At 40.3% G+C, this 18,110-nt stretch overlaps 1 protein-coding gene across 5 annotated transcripts in view; it reads left to right on the top strand.

The window, feature by feature from the left end:
• Positions 1-18,110, top strand: part of LOC577828 (nucleoprotein TPR) — an 81,376-nt gene that overhangs the window by 23,621 nt on the left and 39,645 nt on the right. For all 5 annotated transcript variants that reach the window (XM_030983222.1, XM_030983221.1, XM_030983226.1 and 2 more), the window contains 9 exons: positions 227-361; positions 637-711; positions 1,110-1,187; positions 2,489-2,599; positions 3,461-3,570; positions 3,933-4,080; positions 4,966-5,103; positions 5,417-5,601; positions 6,173-6,235. In XM_030983222.1, the coding sequence (XP_030839082.1) occupies positions 227-361; positions 637-711; positions 1,110-1,187; positions 2,489-2,599; positions 3,461-3,570; positions 3,933-4,080; positions 4,966-5,103; positions 5,417-5,601; positions 6,173-6,235 (1,043 nt within the window). The remainder of the gene's footprint in view (positions 1-226; positions 362-636; positions 712-1,109; positions 1,188-2,488; positions 2,600-3,460; positions 3,571-3,932; positions 4,081-4,965; positions 5,104-5,416; positions 5,602-6,172; positions 6,236-18,110) is intronic.

Genomic DNA, 18,110 nt, shown 5'->3' with positions numbered 1-18,110 from the left:
ATCAAAATATATAGGAAACATTGAAATCACCCATGATTTTTATTATTTTTAATGATCATTCAATTGCATTATAGGAATGATCCCCAATGTACGATTTGATGATGTTGGTGATGGTGGCTTCTCTTATAGTGCCAGTGATCACCTCTGCTTGGACGCTCATAGCTCTTTTAATCGAGATATTCAACTTCAATTTTTTTCTTCTTCTTCTTCATCTTGCACTGGACAGACTGCAGAGCTGCGTCGTAACCTTGCCAACCTGCAGGAGGAGCTGAAGGAGGCCCTCGCTAGGCAAAAAGAAGCAGAGGCTAAGGAACTCACTGCGAGACAGGACAGTCAAACCCAGGCTAAAGTAGCCAAGGAGGTGCATATCAATTCAATTTATTTACGTTTTCAACAAAGCATTACAAAACGATTATAAACATTTCCAACAATTTAGGAATACACATTGAAACAGAGGGGTTCACTAAAAAGCAATGATTGTACAAGTGTGGACACCTCAAAAGATACTATTAAATTAACATTTTCTTAACTACAAAAGGAACTACAAAATAGGGGGGGGGGGAAAGGGGGGATGCCAACAGAGACGAGAAGGGGACAAGACAGTACTTTACATATTCATTTCCCTTCACTTTTCAGATGCAAGATAAGTACGAGAGGGAGTTCCTGCTGCATGCTGCTGACATGAAACAACTGGTTACTGTCAAAGAACAAGTAAGTGAGATGTATTCTTATCTCTCTCTCTCTCTCTCTCTCTCTCTCTACATAAGCTGCATTTACACTGCAATAAAAGTCATCAATTTTTTTGGACATTTCAGGGGTTTTTTGTGATTAAAAAAGAAGAAGAAAAGATTTGGTCGATCCCTTGCCTATGGGAAACTGCTTCCTGTCTTAACCTATTGGATTGGATTAGATTCCTTGTACTTTGTTTTTTTCTTTTTAGCTTGCTAGTCATAACAGTAAAATGGTAAGGAGACCCCGTACATGATATGAATGTATGTGGGTAATTTTCATTTACAGTTAGTACCAAAGCCAATATTTTCTGTTTGAATCTTTATTTATTTGTGGTTTGTTATTACTGTTAATTGTTTTTTTTTGTTTTGTTTTAATAGCTTGCTAGCCATAACAGTAAAATGTCACAGACAGAGGAAGTTGCTAAGAAGGCTCAAGCAGCACTCGATTCATCAGAGGTAAGACCACTTTTTAATTGATTGAATGAGTGGGTGGGTGGGTGGGTGGATGAGTGAGTGAGTTTGTAGGTGAGTAAGTGGGTGAGTGAGTGGGTGAGTGGTTTAATGGGTGAGTGGGTGGGTGAGGGAGTGGTGAGGAGTGAGTGCGTGGGTGGGTGAATGAGTCGGTGGTTGAGTGGATAAGTGGGTGGGTGAGGGAGTGAGTGGGTGAGTGAGTGAGTGGGTGGGTGGTTGAGTGGATAAGTGGGTGGGTGAGGGAGTGAGTGGGTGAGTGAGTGAGTGGGTGGGTGGTTGAGTGGATAAGTGGGTGGGTGAGGGAGTGAGTGGGTGAGTGAGTGAGTGGGTGGGTGGTTGAGTGGATAAGTGGGTGGGTGAGGGAGTGAGTGGGTGAGTGAGTGAGTGGGTGGGTGGTTGAGTGGATAAGTGGGTGGGTGAGGGAGTGAGTGGGTGAGTGAGTGAGTGGGTGGGTGGTTGAGTGGATAAGTGGTGGGTGAGGGAGTGAGTGGGTGAGTGAGTGAGTGGGTGGGTGGTTGAGTGGATAAGTGGGTGGGTGAGGAGTGAGTGGGTGAGTGAGTGAATGAGTCGGTGGTTGAGTGGATAAGTGGGTGGGTGAGGGAGTGAGTGGGTGAGTGAGTGAGTGGGTGGGTGGTTGAGTGGATAAGTGGGTGGGTGAGGGAGTGAGTGGGTGAGTGAGTGAGTGGGTGGGTGGTTGAGTGGATAAGTGGGTGGGTGAGGGAGTGAGTGGGTGAGTGAGTGAGTGGTGGGTGGGTGGGTTGAGGGAAGGAGGGTGGGAGGGAGGGAGGGAGCAGTGAGTGAGTAAGTGAAGTGAATGGGTTGGTGGCATAGTGGTGAGTGGGTGGGTGGGTGGGTGAGGGAGGGAGTGAGGTGAGGGGATGGAAGGATGGATGGAAGGATTGATGGATGGATGGATGGATGGATGGAGACATCAATTAATTAGTGAGTGAGCTCGTGGGTGAGTTAGGTGAATGAATGAATTTATGAAAGTATGAACGAATGAATGATGAATACATGAATGAATGAATTTATGAATTATAAATAAATGAATGAATAATGAATATAGTAACAAGGAACTTGGGAAGCACCATCAATACATCATCCGTTCAATCAATTAATCAATCATTTCAATGAGTTCATTGATTTGATCAATATACTTGATTTCTTGTTCAAACATACAGAGTAACAAGTAACCTAAGAAGCACCATCAATACATTATTCAATCAATCAATCATTCTATGAGTTCATTGATTCGATCAATATACTCGATTTCTTGTTCATTATAGGCTTCTTGGACTGAGCAGCTTCGTATTCAGAAGGCAGAGCTAGAGCAGCATGCCCAGAGAAGCAAAGAGCTTGAAGGCCAGAACCAGATGTTACATCAACAGCTAGAAGCAGTAAGATCCCTAAATACTTGAAATCTTTCGCAACAATAGATATAATTACGTTTCCCATTCCTTTTGAATCCAACATTGCGCTTTGATTCACACATAATTATGTATCTTGCAATAACTTGTTTGAAATAATTTGTATTTTATACTGCATCATGATAATACATCAACTAATTTTTGGCCAAATATTCAAGTGATCTTTTATTTCTGTTTTGTAAAATGATGAATGCTTTGTTTCCAAAATGTTATACCTGTAGGAAACTGTGATGTTGGTTCGTAATGATTATGTACCCAACTTCTTATCAATTTTTTTCTTCTCACAAACTACATGTATGTCCATTTGGTCTGTTATCACATTGCAGTTAAGAGTAATTTTTTTTCCAAAGGGAAATGAGCAATAAAGCCCTTAACTTGTCAAACTACCAAAAAGCTGAGGAACTTCAGACTTGTCTTGTAAAGGATATCCCCCCCCCTTCCTCCCCATGTTAAACCATTTCTAGATATCCCATAGTGATGTTTTGCCAATCAGAACTTCTGCATTTGCTTTAAACCTTTACTATGCTATTGTTTTGTACTTACACTACACACGCACCTAAAAGAACAACCTTTTACATGTAAGTGGCTTACTAAGAGTTAAAGGCTGGCTGTACTAGTTCAGCCAGAAGGGATTAGACCACCCAGCAAGCCAGCGGGGTCACTGTGACAGGTGGCTATCTCATTAACTCAGCTCTCAATTAACATAAGAAAAAAGGGATCATGGGGACCAATAAGCACCGATTGGGAAGTTTTCTATATAGAGGGAGCAAGTAGCTACAAGTAGTACAGTGTGGCTTTAAAGTATTATTTTTGTTGTTTTAATGTTTTCAGTTGGGTAGCAAGATGTTGAAGCAGTCATCACATGCCCAGGACTTTGCAAACACCAGTATCTCTCTTCGGGAAGAGGACAAATCATCTGACCAGCTCTTAGAAGTCATCAAGTAAGAACAGTTTTTAATTCTTAGACTCCTAGAATTCACCAAGTAAGAAAATGTGTATGTGTGTCGCTAACTATTACTACTCCAAGCCTATATGAATACCATGAATTTGTTTGTTTTTTTTATTTCTGTATTTTTCAACTTAATAGAAAGTAATATACAAACTAGGTATGTTTATATTATTCACAAAATTCAAAATACGTATGTAATCATATCATAATATAAATCAATGGTATAATTATACCTCTGAAAAAAATACAGAGTTGATGAATCGTTTAAAATGAAGTATGATTTATCAACTATTTGATAATGAAGTTCGTTAAAGTTGGTCATGGAATAAATCAGTGCGCTTCGTCACCGCACAGATTCCTGAGGCGGGAGAAGGAGTTGGCAGAGAGTCAGTTTGAGTTGGCCCAGACGGAGACCCTAAGGTTCAGACACAAGAGCGAACATCTTCAGAACCAGCTGGAGCAAGCACAGAAGAGTCTATCCGGGGAACGGGAGAGAGCCCAGGTAAGTCATTTCATTTCATTTATTGATTTCCACAACAAGATAAAAATATTATTATATAAATCTTCAAAATACGAACATGTATAATAAGATATCTGAACTGGGAGGGTCATGAAAAGCACATGAATGGCTTATTAAAGATGATCCTCACAAAATATACAAAATTATAATTTACATAAAATCAAGATTTAAAAAAAAAAGGAAGATAAAGAAAGTGGGGAAAAGAAGGAAAAATGGCATAAAACATTGACATTAAAGCGGGACTGCACTTCTTGTCCATGTCCCTATTTTTCCCTATGTTAATTGAGAGCTGATTTGATGAGATAACCACCTGTCAGTGACCATGCAGGGAGGTCTAATCCCCCCTTTAAGTTATTTCCACGTCAAGATAATCATCAAAATACGAACATGTATAATAAGATATCTAAACTGGGAGGATCATGAGAAGCACATGATTGGCTTTTTGAAGATAAATTTAAGTTCTGGTCAGGCGATTGCATTGTGACAGAAACGGTGTGGAATCGATCAGAAAAAGTTGATCTTGTATCATATAAGTATTGGTGTGTACTGCAAGGTTCTGGGATCATCAAAATGATAAAAAAAAATTGTTCCAGTCTTGGTAAAGACAAGCATTGTACACAGAAGGATGTGTATGTGACTACACAAACATGTGGCATAAAAATCTGGCCTCATTTTTTATACGTTACGTCTCATATTTAGAATATGGAGACATTTGAAGAGCAATGCTTTTCAAGGAACATTTTTTGTGTGTGAATGGCCTATGAAAGGACATTAGTGCTGTGATAGGGATTTGAACCTTGTACCTTGCGATTCACGATGCGCCAAATTGTAGACCACTAGCACATTTTTTTTTTCTTCGTCCCCCAGATTCTCGTGCAGACCACTGCCCAGCACCAAGATTTGATGAAGAAGGTTCAAAGTCTGAATGTTGTCACGGACAGCAACAGACTTCTGAGGGAGGAGAAGGAGAGGGTGGAACAGCAGCTACAGCAGCTGAAGGCTAAGGTAGGATCAGTGTCATTTTGTGATTACACTCCCTCTGCAGTTATCTGTCATGCAACTTTTTTTTTTTCTTTTTCAGATTGAACTCATAGGATACCAGTTATCTATTTCATGTTTAGATTGGAGAGACGGGGCAAACTTGATCACTGTGAGGATCAATGTATGTCAGAGCAATAGTGATGTCTGCACGAGATTGTTGATGGCCTGATCCATTGTTTTTTTGTTGTTGTTTTTTTCTTTGACTCCATTGAACCTGAGGCAACTCCTACTGAATTGCTCAAGCAATAATTAAACATTCTTTGAACCCCGATCTCAGGTCAGTGAGCTAGAGGGAGCCATTCTCCCTCTGCAGGAACAGACCCGTACCATCACGGCCCAGCGAGATGCCCTGGCAGCCGAGAAGGTCGCCCTTTCCAATGAGGTCAATCGTTGGAAGCAGCGAACCAATCAGCTCATCGAGAAGTCCAACAGGACAGACCCTGAGGAGTACAAGAAACTGCTGTAAGTTCAACGTCGTAACTTTACAGTTCAACCATGTTTTGGAAACCCCCCCCCCCCCCCCCTCCCTCTCAAAAAGTGAAATGGAAGCTCTTATTACCATTCATGTGAAAGAATATGTTAGGACTAATACGTGATGTTACAAATTTTGCCGGCAAACCGCCCACTAATTGATATATTTGGTAAATTATCATATCTATCCGGCCTGGATAGATATCGCGTAGTCCCATATACATCTTTCTGTGTACAGTGCTTGTAACTTAACCAAGACTTATATGCTAAATGATCAACCTTTTCTGATCGATTCCACAACGTTTCTTTCACAATGCAATCGCATGACCAGAACTGGTCTATACCTTTAATCATGTGGGTAGTCCTGAAAAGAACTGTTGGATTTGAAAGGGGATGCAAAATAAAAGAAAGGGAAATAAGAGATAGGTGTTCTGTGCGGATAGAAGTAAACAAGCACAGTCATACCAGAATGCATTCTTTAACATGGGCTTAAAAGTGAAGATAACTCTTAAAATTTTGTTTTACAAAAACTTAAACCTCCTCTTTTGTCATTTTGTATCAGGGCTGAGCGCGATCAGAACAAGAAGCTGCTTTCTGAGAGGTCGGAGGAGATCATGAGGCACAAGTAAGTTCAATCCAGGGGGGTGTTTCACAAAGATTCTAAGTCAAACTTACATGTAACTTAACAATTATGGAGAGCCATTTGTAGCCTTATAACAAAAAATGTCGAAAGCAAAAATTAAAAGTATTTTAGACTTTTCATAAATTCCACATCAAGAACATGAAATCTCCCATGATAATAGCAAATATGAATGATTTGAATCATCATTTTATGCCTTTTAAGATAACTTTTACAAAATATTTTTAAGTATGTTGACAGCTTTCCATAATTGTTAAGTCCAACTTTATAGAGATAAGTTCAACTTAGGATCTTTGTGAAACACCCCCCTGGTATGCAGACTGGATAGAAAAATATAATAATTGTGAACGCATCTTGCAAACTCCTTTCTCATTTGCTCTGAGCAGAAATTTCATGAAATTTTATTTCCTTAGTTATTGATGACGAAATAAATTTGTTTAATTATATGGGTTGTGTAAAAAACATTTGCAGAGATGCCAACTGTTACGGTTTCGCCGTATTTGTTGTGGTTTTAATCCTCTTGTTACGGCGTTACGGTAAACAATCAAAAGATTACGGGGAAACGTTAAATAAAAGTACATTATAGCGAATGCCGCCATATCACATAGCCTCCGTACACAGCGCTGCATGTCACACGCATTTACTCATAAGTTCACTGAATTTGACTACACTGGATAGGCACTTTCGCGCACATGGTCCGTCCGCCACCATCTTGTTTAATTCCAAAACAACACGGCCGCCGTTATTACTGTTTTGAATTGATACTAGTATGCTACGTGCGGTCTTGCATTTTGGGGGGAGCATGGTGGTAGATGATTGTGCGCGCGGCGCCCGCAATACCCATTCAAAGTATAGTATCGAAGACTTTGGTGATTCAGTGGGCCATTGTAAGTGCGGTATACGGTGTGTTCATGAACGCCGGGCAAAAAAGCGAGACATAGGCGACGCTTTTCCAGTGACGGCGGCAGCGGCGTCGTCAACATCAAAAGCTTAACCTAAGGTTAAGTTTTTTAATTGTTAGTATAATTTTGAAAGTACATTATAAGTCCTTAGTCAATGAAACTTGGACTATAGGGTTATCAAGTATCCCCAATCATGTGAGTAGAATTTCAGGTCACTTAGTTAAGGCCAAAGGTCATTTCAGGTCAACAAACTTAGACTCTTTTGTGGCATCAACATCAAGATTTTGAATTTTTAGCATAATTTCAAAAGTGTTTGTTCAAATTCCATGAAACTTGTACACAAGGGTTATCAGAGTAAATACATCTTGAAATGACTTGGTGGAGGGTCAAAAACACATGTATAACATGTATAGTACGGAAAAGAACCTTCTGCAAGAAGACTTGTCTGTTATGGAGGAACCATCTAACTTGCGATCAAATATCTTTTTTTCTAAAGATTAGAGAGTGGTTTGAACCTCCAGCAAGTCGTTTTAAAACGAATTCACCCTGCACGCTAGAGGACCAATTAAAAATTTACCCTCCCCCAACTTCAAATGTCCTGTATGTATTACACATAGAGTACGAAAAAAACAGTCTGCAAGAAGACTTGTTCGCTATGGAGGAACCATCTAACTTTTGATCAAAAATCATTTTTTCTTAAGATTAGACAGTGTTCTTGAACCTCCGCCAAGTCGTTATGAGATGTATTTTCCCTGACCACTAAAGGACCAATCCAAAATCCCCCACTCCCTCCCCCCCCCCCCACACCCCACTTCTCAAATGTCCTGTATGTGTTATTAGTAGAGTACGGAATATAACCATCTGCAAGAAGACTTGTCCGTCATGGAGGAACCATCTTACTTTTGATCAAATATCATTTTTTCGAAAGATTAGACAGTGTTCTTGAAAATCAATCAAGTGGTTTTAAGACCCATTTTCTCAGACTGCTAACGGATCGATCTAAAGCTACCCATTCCCAAACCTCCAATTATCATGTATGTATAACATGTTTAGTATGGAAAATAACCGTCTACTAGAAGACTTGTCCGTTATCATTTTTTCTAAATATTAGACAGTGTTCTTGAACCTCTACCAAGTCGTTTCAAGATTAATTTACCCTAAGCGCTAGAGAACCAATTCATAATTTTTTGAATCCCTCCCCTTTCTCCCCCCCCAACCCTTACTCTAAATGTACTATATGTATAACATGTATAGTACAGAAAGGAACCGTCTACTAGAAGACTTGTCCGTTATGGAGGAACCATCTAACTTTTGATCAAATATCATTTTTTTCTAAAGATTAGACAGTGTTCTTAAACCTCCACAAGGTTATGAGATGTATTTTCCCTAAGCGCTAAAGGACCAATCCAAAACCCCCCACTCCCTCCACCCCCCCCCCCCTCCCCCATCCCTATTCCAAATGTCCTGTATGTGTTACTTGTAGAGTACGGAAAATAACTATCTACTAGAAGACTTGACCGTCATGGAGGAACCATCTTACTTTTGATCAAATATCATTTTTTCAAAAGATTAGACAGTGTTCTTGAAAATCCATCAAGTGGTTTTGAGACCCATTTTCCCAGACTGCTAACGGATCGATCTAAAGCTACCCATTCCCCAACCTCCAATTATCATGTATGTATAACATGTTTAATACGGAAAATAACCGTCTACTAGAAGACTTGTCCGTTATGGAGGAACCATCTATCTTTTGATCAAATATCATTTTTTCTAAAGATTAGACAGTGTTCTTGAACCTCCACAAGGTTATGAGACGTATTTTCCCTAAGCGTGAGAGGACCAATCAAAAATTCCTGAATCCCTCCCCCCTCCCCCCCCCCCACCCCATTCAAAATGTCCTGTATGTGTTACTTGTAGAGTACGGAAAATAACTGTCTGCTAGCAGACTTGTTCACTATGGAGGAACCATCTATCTTTTGATCAAATATCATTTTTTCTAAAGATTAGACAGTGTTCTTGAACCTCCATCAAGTCGTTATAAGAGGTATTTTCCCTGAGCGCTAGAGGACTAATCCGAAATCCCCCACTCCCTCCACCCCCCCTCCCCCATTCTTATCCAAATGTCGTGTATGTGTTACTTGTAGAGTACGGAAAATAACTATCTACTAGAAGACTTGTCCATTATGGAGGAACCATCTAACTTTTGATCAAATATCTTTTTTTTTTCAAGATTAGACAGTGTTCTTGAACCTCCACCAAGTCGTTTGAAGACGTATTTACCCTGAGCGATAGAGGACCAATCCCAAATTCCTGAATCCCTCCCCCTACCCCCAACCCCAATTCAAAATGTCCTGTATGTGTTACTTGTAGAGTACGGGATATAACTGTCTACTAGAAGACTTGTCCGTTATGGAGGAACCATCTATCTTTTGATCAAATATAATTTTTTCTTAAGATTAGACAGTGTTCTTGAACCTCCATCAAGTCGTTTGAAGACGTATTTACCCTGAGCGCTAGAGGACCAATCCCAAATTCCTGAATCCCTCTCCCCCCCCCACCCCACTTCCAAATGTCCTGTCTGTGTTACTTGTAGAGTACAGAAAAGAACCTTCTGCAAGAAGACTTGTCCGTTATGGAGGAACCATCTAACTTTTGATCAAATATCATTTTTTCTAAAGATTAGACAGTGTTCTTGAACCTCCATCAAGTCATTATAAGAGGTATTTTTCCCTGAGCGCTAGAGGACCAATCCAAAATCCCCCACTCTCTCCACTCCCCCATCCCTATTCCAAATGTCCTGTATGTGTTACTTGTAGAGTACAGAAAATAACTATCTACTAGAAGACTTGTCCATTATGGAGGAACCATCTAACTTTTGATCAAATATCATTTTTTCTTAAGATTAGACAGTGTTCTTGAACCTCCACCAAGTCTTTTGAAGCAGATTTTCCCTGAGCGCTAGAGGACCAATCATAAATTCCTGAATCCCTCCCCCCCCCCACCCCAAATTAAAATGTCCTGTATGTGTTACTTGTAGCGTTCGGAAAATAACTGTCTGCTAGAAGACTTGTTTCGCTATGGAGGAACCATCTATCTTTTGATCAAATATAATTTTTTTCTTAAGATTAGACAGTGTTCTTGAACCTCCACCAAGTCGTTTGAAGACGTATTTACCCTGAGCGCTAGAGGACCAATCATAAATTCCTGAATCCCTCCCCCCCCCCCACCCGAATTCAAAATGTCCTGTATGTGTTACTTGTAGAGTACAGAAAAGAACCTTCTGCAAGAAGACTTGTCCGTTATGGAGGAACCATCTATCTTTTGATCAAATATAATTTTTTCTTAAGATTAGACAGTGTTCTTGAACCTCCATCAAGTCGTTTTGAGAGGTATTTTCCCTGAGCACTAGAGGACCAATCATAAATTCCTGAATCCCTCTCCCTCCCCCCCCCCCCCCACCCCAATTCAAAATGTCCTGTACGTGTTACTTGTAGAGTTCAGAAAAGAACCTTCTGCAAGAAGACTTGTCCGTTATGGAGGAACCATCTAACTTTTGATCAAATATCATTTTTTCTTAAGATTAGACAGTGTTCTTGAACCTCCACCAAGTCTTTTGAAGCAGTTTTTCCCTAAGCGTGAGAGGACCAATCAAAAATTCCTGAATCCCTCCCCCCCCCCCCCCACCCCAATTCAAAATGTCCTGTATGTGTTACTTGTAGAGAACATAAAAAAAACTGTCTGCTAGAAGACTTGTTCGCTATGGAGGAACCATCTATCTTTTGATCAAATATCATTTTTTCTAAAGATTAGACAGTGTTCTTGAACCTCCATCAAGTTGTTATAAGAGGTTTTTCCCATGACCGCTAGAGGACCAATCAAAAATCCCCACTCCCTCTACCCCCCCCCCCTCCACACCCCACTTCTCAAATGTCCTGTATGTGTTACTTGTAGAGTACAGGAAAGAACCTTCTGGAAGAAGACTTGACCGTCATGGAGGAACCATCTTACTTTTGATCAAATATCATTTTTTCAAAAGATTAGACAGTGTTCTTGAAAATCCATCAAGTGGTTTTGAGACCCATTTTGTCAGACTGCTAACGGATCGATCGAAAGCTACCCATTCCCCAACCTCCAATTATCATGTATGTATAACATGTTTAATACGGAAAATAACCGTCTACTAGAAGACTTGTTCGTTATGGAGGAACCATCTAACTTTTGATCAAATATCATTTTTTCTTAAGATTAGACAGTGTTCTTGAACCTCCACCAAGTCGTTTGAAGACGTATTTACCCTGAGCAATAGAGGACCAATCCCAAATTCCTGAATCCCTCCCCCCCCCCCCACCCCACTTCCAAATGTCCTGTATGTGTTACTTGTAGAGTACAGGAAAGAACCTTCTGGAAGAAGACTTGTTCGTTATGGAGGAACCATCTAACTTTTGATCAAATATCATTTTTTCTAAAGATTAGACAGTGTTCTTGAACTTCCACCAAGTCTTTTGAAGACGTATTTAGCCTGAGCGATAGAGGACCAATCCCAAATTCCTTAATCCCTCCCCCCCCCTCCCCCATCCCACTTCCAAATGTCCTGTCTGTGTTACTTGTAGAGTACGGAAAATAACTATCTGCTAGAAGACTTGTCCGTTATGGAGGAACCATCTATCTTTTGATCAAAAACCATTTTTTCTTAAGATTAGACAGTGTTCTTGAACCTCCATCAGGTCGTTATAAGAGGTATTTTCCCTGAGCGCTAGAGGACCAATCATAAATTCCTGAATCCCTCCCCCCCCCCACCCCAATTCAAAATGTCCTGTATGTGTTACTTGTAGAGTACAGAAAAGAACCTTCTGCAAGAAGACTTGTCCGTTATGAAGGAACCATCTATCTTTTGATCAAATATAATTTTTTCTTAAGATTAGACAGTGTTCTTGAACCTCCATCAAGTCGTTTTGAGAGGTATTTCCCTGAGCACTAGAGGACCAATCATAAATTCCTGAATCCCTCTCCCCCCCCCCACCCCAATTCAAAATGTCCTGTATGTGTTACTTGTAGAGTTCAGAAAAGAACCTTCTGCAAGAAGACTTGTCCGTTATGGAGGAACCATCTAACTTTTGATCAAATATCATTTTTTCTTAAAGGTAAAGACCAGTATTGGCAACGCCCCAATTTCAAAAAATGAAATGGAAGCTCTCATTACCAATCATGTGAAAGAATATGTTTTGACTAATACATGATGATAAAAAATTTGCCGGGAAACCGCCTACTAATTCATATATTTGGTAAATTTATTTCTCTCATGGTCTGGTGAGAGAGATAGGGTAGTCCCATATACATCTTTCTGTGTATAGTGCTTGTAACTTTACGAAGAATGGGCCAAATTTCTTATCATTTTGATGATTCCAGAACCTTGCAGATGCTAGATGCTAGATGATCGACCTTTTCTGATCGATTCCACAACGTTTCTTTCACAATGCAATCGCATGACCATTACTGGTCTTTACCTTTAAGATTAGACAGTGTTCTTGAACCTCCACCAAGTCTTTTGAACCAGATTTTCCCTAAGCGTGAGAGGACCAATCAAAAATTCCTGAATCCCTCCCCCCCTCCCTCACCCCAATTCAAAATGTCCTGTATGTGTTACTTGTAGCGTTCGGAAAATAACTGTCTGCTAGAAGACTTGTTCGCTATGGAGGAACCATCTATCTTTTGATCAAATATCATTTTTTCTAAAGATTAGACAGTGTTCTTGAACCTCCATCAAGTCGTTTTAAGAGGTATTTTCCCTGAGCGATAGAGGACCAATCCCAAGTTCCTGAATCCCCCCATCCCACTTCCAATTGTCCTGTATGGGTTACTTGTAGAGTACGGAATATAACTGTCTGCTATAAGACTTGTCCGTTATGGAGGAACCATCTATCTTTTGATCAAAAATCATTTTTTCTTGAGATTAGACAGTGTTCTTGAACCTCCACCAAGTCATTTGAAGACGTATTTACCCTGAGCGATAGAGGACCAATCTCAATTTCCTGAATCCCTCCCCCACCCCCCACCCCAATTCAAAATGTCCTGTATGTGTTACTTGTAGAGTACGGAATATAACTGTCTGCTAGAAGACTTGTCCGTTATGGAGGAACCATCTATCTTTTGATCAAATATCATTTTTTCTTAAGATTAGACAGTGTTCTTGAACCTCCACCAAGTAGTTTGAAGACGTATTTACCCTGAGCGCTAGAGGACCAATCCCAAATTCCTGAATCCCTCTCCCCCCCCCCCACCCCACTTCCAAGTGTCCTGTCTGTGTTACTTGTAGAGTACAGAAAAGAACCTTCTGCAAGAAGACTTGTCCGTTATGGAGGAACCATCTAACTTTTGATCAAATATCATTTTTTCTTAAGATTAGACAGTGTTCTTGAACCTCCACCAAGTCGTTATAAGATGTATTTTCCCTCACTGCTAGAGGTCCAATCTAAAATCCCCCACTCCCTCTACCCCAACCCCCCCCCCCACCCCTATTCCAAATGTCCTGTATGTGTTACTTGTAGAGTAAGGAAAGTAACCGTCTACTAGAAGACTTATCCGTTATGTAGGAACCATCTACATCTATCTTTTGATCAAATATCATTTTTTCAAAAGATTAGACAGTGTTCTTGAAAATCCATCAAGTGGTTTTGAGACCCATTTTGTCAGACTGCTAACGGATCGATCCAAAGCTACCCATTCCCCAACCTCCAATTCTCATTTATGTATAACATGTTTAGTACGGAAAATAACCGTCTACTAGAAGACTTGTCTGTATGGAGGAACCATCTATCTTTTGATCCAATATCATTTTTTCTAAAGATTAGACAGTGTTCTTGAACCTTTAAAAGGTTATTTGACGTATTTTCCCTAAGCGTGAGAAGACCGATCAAAATTCCTGAATCCCTCCCCCCCCCCCATCCTGCTTCCAAATGTCCTGTCTGTGTTACTTGTAGAGTACAGAAAATATGCGTCTGCTAGAAGACTTGTTCGCTATGGAGGAACCATCTATCTTTTGATCAAATATAATTTTTTCTTAAGATTAGACAGTGTTCTTGAACCTTTATCAAGTCGTTATGAGAGGTATTTTCCCTGAGCGCTAAAGGACCAATCCACAATCCCCCACTCCCTTCACCCCCCCCCCATCCCTATTTCAAATGTCCTCTATGTGTTACTTGTAGAGTACGGAAATAACTATCTACTAGAAGACTTGTCCGTTATGGAGGAACCATCTAACTTTTGATCAAATATCATTTTTTCTTAAGATTAGACAGTGTTCTTGAACCTCCACCAAGTCGTTTGAAGACGTATTTACCCTGAGCAATAGAGGACCAATCCCAAATTCCTGAATCCCTCCCCCCCCCACCCCACTTCCAAATGTCCTGTATGTGTTACTTGTAGAGTACAGGAAAGAACCTTCTGGAAGAAGACTTGTCCGTTATGGAGGAACCATCTTACTTTTGATCAAATATCATTTTTTCTTAAGATTAGACAGTGTTCTTGAACCTCTACCAAGTCGTTTCAAGATGTATTTACCCTGAGCGCTTGAGGACCAATCCAAAATTTTTTGAATCCCTAACGGATCGATCCAAAGCTACCCATTCCCCAACCTCCAATTCTCATTTATGTATAACATGTTTAGTACGGAAAATAACCGTCTACTAGAAGACTTGTCTGTATGGAGGAACCATCTATCTTTTGATCCAATATCATTTTTTCTAAAGATTAGACAGTGTTCTTGAACCTTTAAAAGGTTATGAGACGTATTTTCCCTAAGCGTGAGAAGACCGATCAAAAATTCCTGAATCCCTCCCCCCCCCCCCCCCCATCCTGCTTCCAAATGTCCTGTCTGTGTTACTTGTAGAGTACGGAAAATAACTATCTGCTAGAAGACTTGTCCGTTATGGAGGAACCATCTATCTTTTGATCAAAAACCATTTTTTCTTAAGATTAGACAGTGTTCTTGAACCTCCATCAGGTCGTTATAGAGGTATTTTCCCTGAGCGCTAGAGGACCAATCATAAATTCCTGAATCCCTCCCCCCCCCCACCCCAATTCAAAATGTCCTGTATGTGTTACTTGTAGAGTACAGAAAAGAACCTTCTGCAAGAAGACTTGTCCGTTATGAAGGAACCATCTATCTTTTGATCAAATATAATTTTTTCTTAAGATTAGACAGTGTTCTTGAACCTCCATCAAGTCGTTTTGAGAGGTATTTTCCCTGAGCACTAGAGGACCAATCATAAATTCCTGAATCCCTCTCCCCCCCCCCCCCCACCCCAATTCAAAATGTCCTGTATGTGTTACTTGTAGAGTTCAGAAAAGAACCTTCTGCAAGAAGACTTGTCCGTTATGGAGGAACCATCTAACTTTTGATCAAATATCATTTTTTCTTAAGATTAGACAGTGTTCTTGAACCTCCACCAAGTCTTTTGAACCAGATTTTCCCTAAGCGTGAGAGGACCAATCAAAAATTCCTGAATCCCTCCCCCCCTCCCTCACCCCAATTCAAAATGTCCTGTATGTGTTACTTGTAGCGTTCGGAAAATAACTGTCTGCTAGAAGACTTGTTCGCTATGGAGGAACCATCTATCTTTTGATCAAATATCATTTTTTCTAAAGATTAGACAGTGTTCTTGAACCTCCATCAAGTCGTTATAAGAGGTATTTTCCCTGAGCGATAGAGGACCAATCCCAAATTCCTGAATCCCCCCATCCCACTTCCAATTGTCCTGTATGGGTTACTTGTAGAGTACGGAATATAACTGTCTGCTATAAGACTTGTCCGTTATGGAGGAACCATCTATCTTTTGATCAAAAATCATTTTTTCTTGAGATTAGACAGTGTTCTTGAACCTCCACCAAGTCATTTGAAGACGTATTTACCCTGAGCGATAGAGGACCAATCTCAATTTCCTGAATCCCTCCCCCACCCCCCACCCCAATTCAAAATGTCCTGTATGTGTTACTTGTAGAGTACGGAATATAACTGTCTGCTAGAAGACTTGTCCGTTATGGAGGAACCATCTATCTTTTGATCAAATATCATTTTTTCTTAAGATTAGACAGTGTTCTTGAACCTCCACCAAGTAGTTTGAAGACGTATTTACCCTGAGCGCTAGAGGACCAATCCCAAATTCCTGAATCCCTCTCCCCCCCCCCCACCCCCACTTCCAAGTGTCCTGTCTGTGTTACTTGTAGAGTACAGAAAAGAACCTTCTGCAAGAAGACTTGTCCGTTATGGAGGAACCATCTAACTTTTGATCAAATATCATTTTTTCTTAAGATTAGACAGTGTTCTTGAACCTCCACCAAGTCGTTATAAGATGTATTTTCCCTCACTGCTAGAGGTTCAATCTAAAATCCCCCACTCCCTCTACCCCAACCCCCCCCCCCCCCACCCCTATTCCAAATGTCCTGTATGTGTTACTTGTAGAGTAAGGAAAGTAACCGTCTACTAGAAGACTTATCCGTTATGTAGGAACCATCTACATCTATCTTTTGATCAAATATCATTTTTTCAAAAGATTAGACAGTGTTCTTGAAAATCCATCAAGTGGTTTTGAGACCCATTTTGTCAGACTGCTAACGGATCGATCCAAAGCTACCCATTCCCCAACCTCCAATTCTCATTTATGTATAACATGTTTAGTACGGAAAATAACCGTCTACTAGAAGACTTGTCTGTATGGAGGAACCATCTATCTTTTGATCCAATATCATTTTTTCTAAAGATTAGACAGTGTTCTTGAACCTTTAAAAGGTTATTTGACGTATTTTCCCTAAGCGTGAGAAGACCGATCAAAAATTCCTGAATCCCTCCCCCCCCCCCATCCTGCTTCCAATGTCCTGTCTGTGTTACTTGTAGAGTACAGAAAATATGCGTCTGCTAGAAGACTTGTTCGCTATGGAGGAACCATCTATCTTTTGATCAAATATAATTTTTCTTAAGATTAGACAGTGTTCTTGAACCTCTATCAAGTCGTTATGAGAGGTATTTTCCCTGAGCGCTAAAGGACCAATCCACAATCCCCCACTCCCTTCACCCCCCCCCATCCCTATTTCAAATGTCCTCTATGTGTTACTTGTAGAGTACGGAAAATAACTATCTACTAGAAGACTTGTCCGTTATGGAGGAACCATCTAACTTTTGATCAAATATCATTTTTTCTTAAGATTAGACAGTGTTCTTGAACCTCCACCAAGTCGTTTGAAGACGTATTTACCCTGAGCAATAGAGGACCAATCCCAAATTCCTGAATCCCTCCCCCCCCCCCCCACCCCACTTCCAAATGTCCTGTATGTGTTACTTGTAGAGTACAGGAAAGAACCTTCTGGAAGAAGACTTGTCCGTTATGGAGGAACCATCTTACTTTTGATCAAATATCATTTTTTCTTAAGATTAGACAGTGTTCTTGAACCTCTACCAAGTCGTTTCAAGATGTATTTACCCTGAGCGCTTGAGGACCAATCCAAAATTTTTTGAATCCCTAACGGATCGATCCAAAGCTACCCATTCCCCAACCTCCAATTCTCATTTATGTATAACATGTTTAGTACGGAAAATAACCGTCTACTAGAAGACTTGTCTGTATGGAGGAACCATCTATCTTTTGATCCAATATCATTTTTTCTAAAGATTAGACAGTGTTCTTGAACCTTTAAAAGTTATGAGACGTATTTTCCCTAAGCGTGAGAAGACCGATCAAAAATTCCTGAATCCCTCCAACCCCCCCCCCCCCATCCCTATTCCAAATGTCCTGTATGTGTTACTTGTAGAGAATGGAAAATAACTATCTACTAGAAGACTTGTCCGTTATGGAGGAACCATCTAACTTTTGATCAAATATCATTTTTTCTTAAGATTAGACAGTGTTCTTGAACCTCCACCAAGTCATTTGAAGACGTATTTACCCTGAGCAATAGAGGACCAATCC

This window comes from Strongylocentrotus purpuratus, unplaced genomic scaffold (assembly GCF_000002235.5).
Source record: "Strongylocentrotus purpuratus isolate Spur 01 unplaced genomic scaffold, Spur_5.0 spur5_scaffold_13, whole genome shotgun sequence".
Taxonomy (NCBI): Eukaryota; Metazoa; Echinodermata; class Echinoidea; order Camarodonta; family Strongylocentrotidae; genus Strongylocentrotus; species Strongylocentrotus purpuratus.
Note: the sequence above shows the minus strand (reverse complement) of the source record. Positions and strands in the feature narration are given on the sequence as shown.